Source organism: Oncorhynchus nerka, linkage group LG3 (genome assembly GCF_034236695.1).
Source record: "Oncorhynchus nerka isolate Pitt River linkage group LG3, Oner_Uvic_2.0, whole genome shotgun sequence".
NCBI classification, from domain to species: domain Eukaryota; kingdom Metazoa; phylum Chordata; class Actinopteri; order Salmoniformes; family Salmonidae; genus Oncorhynchus; species Oncorhynchus nerka.
The window spans coordinates 36,610,708-36,623,250 of NC_088398.1; the positions used below are offsets into that span (position 1 = coordinate 36,610,708).

Sequence of the window (12,543 nt, forward strand, 5' to 3'; positions counted from 1 at the left end):
CGCTCTGCACACGTCAACAGTCACCCTCGAAGCATCGTTACCCATCGCTCCACAAAAGCCACGGCCCTTGCAGAGCAAGCGGAACCACTACTTCAACGTCTCAGAGCAAGTGACGTCACCGATTGAAACGCTATTAGCGCGTACCACCGCTAACTAGCTAGCCATTTCACATCAGCTACAGATGTAAAAAAAAAAAAAAAAAAAGATCCTCAGAAAAAAAGTTTTTGGAACATGCCTGAACCAAGGCGCATTTGGTGGCAGCAAGCCTTCTAGACAAGGCTAAAGAGGACACCCAGGTTAACACTCAAGATGAGAAAATAAATAGACACTACAGCCAGAGTCTTCAGAACAGCCTTAGAAGGCTAAACATCACATCCACATGCCCGCTCATGGCTTTGAGATAGAAGTTGAATCTCAGGAGTTAAATGGACTAGACATGGGGAGTCTTTGTGGGAGGTTTTGAAAACTAAGGTTGGTCCTTTACCTTCACATTACAGAACAAGTTTGTAATATCTCTCTCACACGGACTCTCCCCCCCTGCACTCACTATGTGTTCCGGGACCTCCCAATTTTCAAATTAAGCGCAGAACCTACTTCAATATTGTCATAGGTCAATATACACTGAATAAAAATCTAAACGTAAAATGTAAAAAGGTCATATGTTTCATGAGCTGAAATAAAAAAAGATCCCAGAAATGTTCCATGTGCACAAAAAGCTTATTTCTCTCTTATTTCACAGAAGTGTGTTTACATCCTTGTTAGTGAGCATTTCTCCTTTGCCAAGATAATTCATCCACCTGACAGGTGTGGCATATCAAGAAGCTGATTAAACAACATGATCATTACACAGGTGCAGCTTGTGCTGGGGACAATAAAAGACCACTCTAAAATGTGTAGTTTTGTCACACGCCACAGATGTCTCAAGTTGAGGGAGCGTGCAATTGACATGGTGACTGCAGGAATGTCCCCCAGAGATGTTGCCAGAGAATGTAATGTTCATTTTTCTACCAGAAGCCGCCACCAACGTTGTTTAAAAAAAATTGGCAGTCCGTCCAACCGGTCTCACAACAGCAGATCACGTGTATGAGGTTGTGTGGGTGAACTTTTTGCTGATGTCAACATTGGGAACAGTGCCACATTATGGCGGTGGGGTAATGGTATGGACAGGCATATTTTAGGGACAACGAACACAGTTGCATTTTATCGATGGCAATTTGAATGCACAGAAATACCATGACGAGATACTGAGTCCCATTTTTATAAAGGTGACCAACAGATGCATATCTGTATTTCCAGTCATGTGAAATCCATAGATTAGGGCCTAATTTATTTCAATTGAACGATTTCCCCTATTGTAACTCAGTAGACATCTTTGAAATTGTTACGTGTTGTGTTTATATTTTTATCCAGTATCTTTATACAATACCTTTCATGGTATCGAGCGAGATTGGGTCTAAGCTTCGGGTATCGTTATGGGAATAGCTTTTTAGGGTTGTTGCTGTTTTATCTCACACGCATTCATTCACTCACTCACTCAGGGCAAACCTTTCCCTACAGCTGGCAGTAGCTAGCTGTAACGTTACAGGCATGGCTTCTTGCGAGTCATTCCATTTGGCCAACAAACGTACTTCAAAATGGTGATTTAATACATTTAATGACAAACCATGTAATTACTTAGGTAAACATATAAATTACGTCTTAACCAAGGTTCTGGGGAGTTGTTTGTAACTGGCTAGTTGGCGTGTAGTGGTGACGTCAGACCATCTGTTTAAGTAGCCAATAGAAAAAAAAACCTGTCTATCATGTTCATTGATTGGGTTAAGTTGAACCGTCACTCTAAAACTAGTGGACCAATGGAGACTCATTGTCTACGCCTCCTTCTAATCCCCACCCTTCACTGAAAAAAAGCAAAGATATGAGTAGTTTAAACCAAAAGGTAGTAAATGCAGGCAAGAGCGTAGGCAAATGGATTCAATATAACTGATTTTTGGGAAAGTTGAACTGAAAATTATTTTAGCATAAAATTATTTGCTTGCAAGTTTTGGGGTTTTGCTTTTTATATGATTGTTTTTGTTTACAATTCTATACATTTTGCTTTCGATTGTTTGGTTTTTGACTTAAACATCCATTATTTCCCCCTTCCTCGAAAATATCATGTTTACATTTTCAACTTTATATTTAATGTTTACAATTGATTTTATTTTAAATGTAATACATATGGTGTAAAATTGGCCACATATATATCGCTCCTGGATGCTCCGGCTCAAGTAAAGCGCCCTAGACCCGCAAACGTATTAAGCTAAATACACTGCTCAAAAAAATAAAGGGAACACTTAAACAACACAATGTAACTCCAAGTCAATCACACTTATGTGAAATCAAACTGTCCACTTAGGAAGCAACACTGATTGACAATAAATTTCACATGCTGTTGTGCAAATGGAATAGACAACAGGTGGAAATTATAGGCAATTAGCAAGACACCCCCAATAAAGAAGCGGTTCTGCAGGTGGGGACCACAGACCACTTCTCAGTTCCTATGCTTCCTGGCTGATGTTTTGGTCACTTTTGAATGCTGGTGGTGCTTTCACTCTAGTGGTAGCATGAGACAGAGTCTACAACCCACACAAGTGGCTCAGGTAGTGCAGCTCATCCAGGATGGAAAATCAATGCGAGCTGTGGCAAGAAGGTTTGCTGTGTCTGTCAGCGTAGTGTCCAGAGCATGGAGGCGCTACCAGGAGACAGGCCAGTACATCAGGAGACGTGGAGGAGGCCCTAGGAGGGCAATAACCTAGCAGCAGGACCGCTACCTCCACCTTTGTGCAAGGAGGAGCACTGCCAGAGCCCTGCAAAATGACCTCCAGCAGGCCACAAATGTGCATGTGTCTGCTCAAACGGTCAATAACAGACTCCATGAGGGTGTTATGAGGGCCCGATGTCCACAGGTGGGGGTTGTGCTTACAGCCCAACACCGTGCAGGATGTTTGGCATTTGCCAGAGAACACCAAGATTGGCAAATTCCCCACTGGCGCCCTGTGCTCTTCACAGATGAAAGCAGGTTCACACTGAGCACGTGACAGACGTGACAGAGTCTGGAGACGCCGTGGAGAACGTTCTGCTGCCTGCAACATCCTCCAGCATGACCGGTTTGGCGGTGGGTCAGTCATGGTGTGGGGTGGCATTTCTTTGGGGGGCCGCACAGCCCTCCATGTGCTCGCCAAAGGTAGCCTGACTGCCATTAGGTACCGAGATGAGATCCTTAGACCCCTTGTGAGACCATATGCTGGTGCGGTTGGCCCTGGGTTCCTCCTAATGCAAGACAATGCTAGACCTCATGTGGCTGGACTGTGTCAGCAGTTCCTGCAAGAGGAAGGCATTGATGATATGGACTGGTCCGCCCGTTCCCCAGACCTGAATCCAATTGAGCACATCTGGGACATCATGTCTCGCTCCATCCACCATCTGTTGCACCACAGACTGTCCAGGAGTTGGCAGATGCTTTAGTCCAGGTCTGGGAGGAGATCCCTCAGGAGACCATCCGCCACCTCATCAGGAGCATGCCCAGGCGTTGTAGGGAGGTCATACAGGCACGTGGAGGCCACACACACTACTGAGCCTCATTTTGACTTGTTTTAAGGACATTACATCAAAGTTGGATCAGCCTGTAGTGTGGTTTTCCACTTTAATTTTGAGTGTGACTCCAAATCCAGACCTCCATGGGTTGATGCATTTGATTTCCATTGATACATTTTGTGTGATTTTGTCGTCAGCACATTCAACTATGTAAAGAAAAAAGTATTTAATAAGAATATTTCATTCATTCATATCTAGGATGTGTTATTTTAGTATTTTTTTGAGCATTGTATATACTTTTTTTGCTGGCGTTCGATAAGAACTCCCCCTTGTTCTGCCAACAACTTGAGCGCATTGCTCTCTTGCGGCAATGTTTGTAAACACAGAAAGGAGTCTATTGTTAGCTCTCTAATAATAGGCTTGGAGAGCCTGTACTAGAAGCACTCAGGCTAAGGTTACACAAAGCAACTTTAACGCAATTTTAGTTGGTGACATCCTCTCAAGCAACTTTGCTGTTACATGAAGCAACTCAAACGCCATTAAAATGGCATGCAACTGGCAAACAAATTGAAGCTGTGTGTTTGAGAGTTCCAAACTCGCCCCATGTCATCTGTTGCATTACGTCGTGGTTTCACAAATTATTTGTTTATCCAACCGTTTGGTTATTGTAACAGAGATTTGTGTTCTCCTCGAAATTACATGTATTGACTGTTAAACCATGTACACAAATTTGCATACATCTTGTTTTTATTGGCTGTTGCTGCAACTAGTTGCACAGAGTTGAAAAGTTTCAATTGAATGCAACAAAGTTGCAGATTAGTTACTTATTAGTTGCAAGAGGGTGTTGGTGTTTCATGAAGCAATCAAGAAGCAACTAAAATAGAATGCAAGTCTCGTCCTGTATCGGCAGCCATACAATCAACCTCATTGGTTTAATAGGAATGGGCTGGCAGTCTACACTGTTCTTCAAGGAAATGCAATTTGGCGGAAATTGTTAAAAGTAGTCCTTGTGCATAGAGTTGTATGGGTTGTGTAAATAAGCAATCATTCGTTTATGTTTTACATACATTTTAAAGTGAAACATCTGAGTCTCGCGTAATTCCGTTACTATGGAATTGCACTGAAGCCTTCTGTACAGGCATGGGCGTGGTTGAGAGGATGAGGCATGTCGCGTCGCTTCCTTAGCAACCAAAATGGCAAGTGGCAACACCTCGCCGTCGAGAAATATACTTACTGGCTGATTTTAGCTATGAAAGAAACCAGATTACGCCACATTTGATGGGCAAACAATTGCTAGATACTTGTTAAAATAAATAGTTATTAGCAAGCTTTGTAAAGAAGGGACATGCAGGTTTCTTAGTTGTAGCGTTTTGCGAAAGTTGTGGTGACATTATTTTAAGTGCTGCTAACGTTGCTACGTTACCTCCTCTAACTAACGTTAGCTGACTTCGACCAGTTCTTGAAACGGTTACAAAGTTACATTTGTTTAAATAGCGCAGTAACTAGTATGTAGAGGTAAACATTTCTTTACATTCTTCAACATGGAAACTCAGGTAAGTTTGCTCTAACATGACCCACATAATGTTAGCTAAGTTACTAAAGTTGGTTGAGATGGAACCTGAACAGAAAAAGTTGTTTGAGACGGAAATCTAACATATCAATTATTCATTTATAGACAAACTGGAATTAAAGCCAGACTAAGTCAGTGGCACAGATGGAACTGTCCAAGTAGAAGACACATCCAACTCCTTCAAATGTTGATATTTGTTTGTGTTGACAACCAAACATAATTAAAATTCACTAAATATCTTTACATTTTAAATCAACCTGTGCTTGAAACCACGATGCCGTTTTTCTTTTTTTTTGGAGGGGGGGGGGGGTTGAATCCTGTGTTAAATTGTAACAATAGCTTTTGATGACTTTGTAAATAGCATCTGGCCTGGTTATTAATTTGCTGCACATGACTCAACAATCATTCTCACATTGGTAATATTCATTGGAAAATATCATAGCTAAGCAGGGCTGGGCTGGGCTTGGTTAAAACCATGTATGGGAGACCAAAAGGTAGCTTTAGATAGACACATTCTCCAGTTAGAAGTGCCTCTAGCCTATTGTTTATTTTTTTCTGATAGTTGAAGATCTGACGTTGTCTTAAAGGTATAAATTAAACATATTTTATACAAGGTTTGTCTATGTTAAAATTTGGTTACCATGATGACATAATCCTGTGGTTGAAATTGAATCCTGAAAACAATTGACATCTTCTGGCTGGGGGAGTTTAGTTAAGTGCACTAACATGCATCACTTGTGGTACCGTTTTGGAAATATAAGGTCAGAACGTATCTTTCATATCAGCGAGAAATAGTTTTTGAAAATAAAAGGTCAAATTTACCTTTATAGAATAATGTGAACTGAACAAAGGGGGGTCGAAATCAAAAGTAACAGTCAGTATATGGTGTGGCCACCAGCTGTATTAAGTACTGCAGTGCATCTCCTCCTCATGGTCTGCATCATATTTGCCAGTTCTTGCTGTGAGATGTTACCCCACTCTTCCACCAAGGCACCTGCAAGTTCCCAGACATTCCAGAGGGGAATGGCACTAGCCTTCACCCTCCGATCCAACAGGTCCCGGACGTGCTCAATGGGAATGAGACCCGGGCTCATCGCTGGCCAAGGCAGAACACTGACATTCCTGTCTTGCATGAAAACACGCACAGAACGAGCAGTATGGCTGGTGGCATTGTCATGCGGGAGGGTCATGTCAGGATGAGCCTGTAGGAAGGGTACCACATGAGGGAGGAGGATGTCTTCCCTGTAACGTACAGCGTTGAGATCGCCTGCAATGACAACAAGCTCAATACGATGATGCAGTGACACACCGCCCCAGACCATGACGGACCCTCCACGTTCCAGAGTACATTGCGGACAATCTGAGCACTGATGGAGGGATTGTGCATTCCTGGTGTAACGCGGGCAGTTGTTGTTGCCATCCTGTACCTGTCCCTCAGGTGTTATGTTTGGATGTACCGATCCTGTGCAGGTGTTGTTACACGTGGTTTGCCCCTGCGAGGACGATCAGCTGTCCATCCTGTCTCCCTGTAGCGCTGTTTTGGGCATCTCACAGTATGGACATTGCAATTTATTGACCTGGCCACATCTGCAGTCATCATACCTCCTTGCAGCATGCCTAAGGCACGTTCACGCAGTTGAGCAGGGACCCTGGGCATCTTTCTTTTGGTGTTTTTCAGAGTCAGTAGAAAGGTCTCTTTAGTTGTCCTAAGTTTTCATAACTGTGACTATAATTGCCTACCGTCTGTAAGCTGACAGTGTCTTAACGACCGTTCCACAGGTGCCTGTTCATTAATTGAACAAGCATGGGAAACAGTGTTTAAAGTGTTTAAACCCTTTACAATGAAGATCTGTGAAGTTATTTGGATTTTTACAAATTATTTCTGAAAGACAGGGTCCTGAAAAAGGGACGTGTCTTTTTTTGCTGAGTTTAGTATTTGGTTGTTTTGGCAGCCATAGCCAATTAGCCTCTAAACAGAACATGTATGGTCCTTGGACTATGAGGAGTAACGTTAGGCTCTCTTTGTCCATTTTCAGCTAAGGAACAGCAGGACAGACTGTGGCTTAAAATACATTTTGAAGCTACATTATTTGTTTACAAAGATAGAAATTACAACAAAAACAAACGTTTTGCATAATATTGTTATGTTCCCTATACAGTACCTTGGTACCTAGGCTGTAATTACATTCTTCAGCAATCAATGGATATACAGTCATTTGAAAAAGTAAATACACCCCCTGGTGTATTTAAAAAGTAATTATTATTTGTTTTTAACACATTTTTAACACATTTGGACACATGGATATTTGAGCTAAATTCGAACCACATTCATCGATAAAGGTAACCCAATTTAACAAATCACAAAAACAAAAAAAAACGTTGAAAATGTTATGCAATTAAAATAAACAAAACTGCAATTTCCTTATGTGGAAAAATGTAATAGACCCCTACCTTTACCATCACATAAAATGGCTAAAATTAGAATCAGGTGCACCAAAACAGGTGCAAATGATTAGAAAATCATTAGAGTAACTTAGTCTGGTTGGTTTTAACCATATGGGAATGTAATAACACATCATGCCACTATCAAAATACCTATCCGAGGCCCTTAGATTATTCATGCCCACGTGATTGACCGTTAAAGAAAAACTAACAGGTCTGTGAGAGCCGGAATTCTTACTGGTTGGTAGGTGATCCAATACGTATGTCATGCAATAAAATGCTAATTAATTGCTTATTAAAAATCATACAATGTGATTTTCTGGATTTTTGTTTTAGATTCTCACATTTGAAGTGTACCTATGATAAAAATTACAGACCTCTACATGCTTTGTAAGTAGGAAACACTGCCGATTTAGCAGGTTATCAAATACTTGTTCTCCCCACTGTGCTAGTCAAAAGTTTGGACACATCCAGGTTTTTTTTATATTTCTACTATTTAATATATTTTAGAATAATAGTGAAGACATCAACTATGAAATAACAAATATGGAATCATGTAGTAACCAAAAAAAGTGACAAAACTAAATATATTTTAAATTCTTCAAAGCAGCCACCCTTTGCCTTGATTAGAGCTTTGCACACTCTTGGCAATCTCTCAACCAGCTTCAACTGGAATGCTTTTCCAACAGTCTTGAAGGAGTTCCCACATAATATGCTGAACACTTGTTGGCTGCTTTTCCTTTACTCTGCGGTCCAACTCATCCCAAACCATCTCAATTGGTTTGAGGTCGGGTGATTGTGTAGACCAGGTCATCTGATGCAGCACTCCAACACTCTCCTTCTTGGTCAAATAGCCCTTACACAGCCTGGGGGTGGGTTGGGTCATTGTCCTGTTAAAAAACAAATGATAGTCCCACTAAGCGCACGCTGTAGAATGCTGTGGTAGCCATGCTGGTTAAGTGTGCCTTTAATTCTAAATAAATCACTGACAGCGTCACCAGCAAAGCACCACCACACCATCACATCTTCTCCATGCTTCACGGCGGGATCCACACCTGCGGAGATCATCCATTCACCTTCTCTGCATCTCACAAAGACACTGCGGTTGGAACCAAAAATCTAAAATTGGACAGATTTTCAGCTGTCTAATGTCCATTACTCGTGTTTCTTGGCCCAAGCAAGTCTCTTCTTATTATTGGTGTCCTTTCGTAGTGGTTTCTTTGCAGCAATTCGAGCATGAAGCATTAACGCAGTCTCCTCTGAACAGTTGATGTTGAGATGTATCTGTTACTTGAACTCTGTGAAGCATTTATTTTGGCTGCAATTTCTGAGGCTGGCAACGCTAATGAACTTATCCTCTGCAGCATAGGTAACTCTGGGTCTTCCTTTGCTGTGGTGGTCCTCATGAGAGCCAGTTTCATCATAGCGCTTAATGGTTTTTGTCACTGCACTTCAAGAAATGTTCAAAGTTCTTGAAATGTTCTGTATTGACTGACCTTAATTTCTTAAAGTAGTTATGGACTGTCATTTCTCTTCGCTTATTTGAACTGTTCTTGCCATAATATGGACTTGGTCTTTTACCAAATAGGTTTATTTGGTAAAACAACACAACTGATTGGCTCAAACGCATTAAGAAGGAAAGAAATTCCACAAATGGACTTTTAACTGTTCAGACCTGTTAATTGAAATGCATTCTAGGTGACTAACTTATGAAGCGGGTTGAGAGATTGCCAAGAGTGTGCAAAGCTTTTTTGGTTACTACATGATTCTATATGTGTTATTTCGTAGTTTTGATGTCTTCATTATTATTCTACAATGTAAAGAAAATCTTCCCATAATGTCAAGCAAAGAGGCACTGAGTTTGAAGGTAGGCTGTGAACTACATCCACAGGTAAACCTCCAATTGACTCAAATAATGTCAATTAGCCTACCAGAAGCTTCTAAAGTCATGACATCATTTTCTGGAATATTCCAAGCTGTTTAAAAGCACAGTCAATTTAGTGTATGTAAACTTCTGACCCACTGGAATTGTGATACAGTGAATTATAAGTGAAATAATCTGTCTGTAAACAATTGTTGTAAAAATTACATTCACAAAGTTGATGTCCTCACCGACTTGCCAAAACTATAGTTTGCTAACAAGACACTTGTGGATTGGTTGATAAACAAATGTTAATGACTCCAACCTAAGTGTATGTAAACTCCCGACGTCAGCTGTATATATAGTGCTTTTGGAAAGTATTCAGACTCCTTGACTTTGTCCACATTTTGTTACATTACAGCCTTATTCTAAAATGTGTTAAAACAATTGTTAACATTTCATCAATCTATGCACTATACCCCATTATGACAAAGCAAAAACAGGTTTCAGACCCTTTCGTCAGTACTTTGTTGAAGAAACTTTGGCAGAGATTACAGTCTTGAGTCTTCTTGGGTATGACACTACAAGCTTGGCACGCCTGTATTTGGGAAGTCTCTCCCATTTTTCTCTGCAGATCCTCTCAAGCTTTGTCAGGTTGGATTGGGAGCGTCGCTGTACAGCTATTTTCAGGTCTGTCCAGAGATATTCGATCGGGTTCAAGTCCGGGCTATGGTTGGTACTCTCAAGGACATTCCGAGACATGTCCTGAAGCCACTCCTGCATTGTCTTGGCTGTGTGCTTAGGGTCGTTGTCCTGTTGGAAGGTGAACCTTCGCCCCAGTCTGAGGTCCTGAGCACTCTGGAGCAGGTTTTCCTCAATGATCTCTCTCTACTTTTCTCTGTTCATCTTTCCCTCGATCCTGACTAGGCTCCCAGTCCCTGCCTCTGAAAAACATCCCCACAGTATGATGCTTCCCCCACCATGCTTCACCATAGGGATGGTGCAAGGTTTCCTCCAAACGTGACGCTTTGCATTCAGGAAACCGAGTTCAATCTTGGTTTCATCAGACCAGAGAATCTTGTTTCTCATGGTCTGCGAGTCCTGTGCTCAATTTCAAGTCTCATAGCAAAGGGTCTGTATACTTATGTAAATAAGGGATTTCTGTTTCTTATTTTTAGTCCATTCATTTTTTTTTTGAAGAACATGTTTTCACTTTGTCATTCTGGGCTATTGTGTATAGATTGATAGGGGAACATTTAATTTAATCAATTTTAGAAAAAGGATCTAACAAAATGTGGGAAAAGTCAAGGGGTCTGAATAATTTCCGATTGTTACTCAGTGACATTTGTCATGTCCAGCTAGCCACCTAGGTCTGAATGACAATGTTCAACGTTCTCTTCACAGAAGTGTTTACATAATAAGAAGCTGCCCAAGATCCCTGACAGTCCAAACCGCCTCCTACCACAACTTCCACAGGTACGCTGCCTAACATCAGTCTCCCAGGCTTTGGCAATTGCTAACCAGTAAGCCTATGTAACAGACGAGTTTGTCCAATATAGGCTAAGCATAATGTCTTGGTTTTGCTTCATAGAAAGTGTGGGTGGTGTAACTCAAATAACTAACCATCTAATTGTTACATTTCCAATTATTTATTTATTTATTAGTCCCATACTCTCTCGTTTTGCACTAAACTATTCATTTATATCTGTCTTCAAAGATCCGCTCCAAACCCCAGTGGCAGGAGACAGCTCCTGCCTTTGTCCTGCAGCCGCCAGTCAGAGGAGAGTCCCATGGCTTTGGGGCGGCAGTTAGACTGTCCAGTAAGTGTTCTCACTGATATAGGCTAGTAGCAAATAGGACATAGTTTCAACTTCGTTATAGTTTTTAAAACATAATTAACCAAAGGTGACTAAAATGGGGAACAGCATATATGTTGCAATCAATGAGTAGACATAGCTCCTTACAAAAACAACAATACTTTTTGAACATACACACACCCTCCACAAACTGTAAATTGAGTGGTAAAAAAATTATGGATTTTGTAACTGACTTCCCTCACCATGTTTTTTTCTTAGCCTCACATACTGTAACTGCGTGGAATATAATCCCTTCATCCCAATGCCCCATATGTTTCTTTGTGACCTATATGATAAAGTCCATCCCCTGTAACTGTGTGGAGAAGGCAATACTATGCTTTATAATCCCCCCTATAAGTGTCTTATGTGACCTATAATGACGTGTCTCCACTGTCCACTGTAGGAGATGTGCTGGGTGGAGGGTCGGGAACCAGGCGTTACCAGAGCCTGAGCAGAGGCCTGGAGGACTCCCAGAGCAGAGAGGCCGGCCTGTCATCAGAGTCCTCCAAACATCGCAGCAGTAGCCACACTCAGCCCAAAAAAGACCGGGAGCAGTTCCGCAGTGCCCTGGTCGGCATAATCCTGTGAGTCCAATCAAATATTCAATCAATCCATATATTGCCTATTCATCCCCTTCCATCCAAGCATCCACATACCGACTCACCCGACGTTCGGTAGCACTTTTCAACATACAACATTCTCCTTTCACTAAATTACCCCGTGTTTCAGGCAGCATGAATCTGCCAGTGGCAAAACCATTTTGGAGGACAGTCAGCCCCCTACCTGTGGGTCCCCCACAGCTACAGAGAAGGATATCCTGGTAAGGGAAGGTGACATTTTGGTATATATTGTTAATTAATAGGTCCAAAAATGTATGTAGCAACTGTGGATTAGCTCTTTAATGTGTCTTATCTTTTTATGTCCACCTTGTCAGAGATATTACTATTACATTCGCAATGGGATCGACACAGAACATGTGGCAGCCATGGAGGACTCCTGGCTGGAGAATGTTCTGGACCTGGTGCCCACTCACCTGAAGAGGCTGACTAGGACCATAGAGCTGCTATCAGACGAGATGAAGGAGGACTACCTGCTCAGTGTGAAGAAAGCCATCGGTACCTAACCCAACACAAATCCATCTGTGTTCTTTAAGTTATCATTAAGACATATCTGTCTGTAGACTGAGATTTTTCTCTAGATTCTGTTCTAAATGTGCATATATATTATTAGTCTTTTGCTGC

The 12,543-nt window shown here is 41.5% G+C and overlaps 1 protein-coding gene across 1 annotated transcript in view; it reads left to right on the forward strand.

The window, feature by feature from the left end:
- Positions 1-4,782: 4,782 nt before the first annotated feature.
- Positions 4,783-12,543, forward strand: part of dnah7 (dynein, axonemal, heavy chain 7) — a 230,345-nt gene continuing 222,584 nt past the window's right edge. Inside the window, exons 1-6 of the mRNA XM_029630984.2 lie at positions 4,783-5,126; positions 10,851-10,922; positions 11,164-11,266; positions 11,706-11,886; positions 12,032-12,122; positions 12,237-12,417. Coding sequence (XP_029486844.2) covers positions 5,115-5,126; positions 10,851-10,922; positions 11,164-11,266; positions 11,706-11,886; positions 12,032-12,122; positions 12,237-12,417 — 640 coding nt within the window. The 5' untranslated portion in view covers positions 4,783-5,114. The remainder of the gene's footprint in view (positions 5,127-10,850; positions 10,923-11,163; positions 11,267-11,705; positions 11,887-12,031; positions 12,123-12,236; positions 12,418-12,543) is intronic.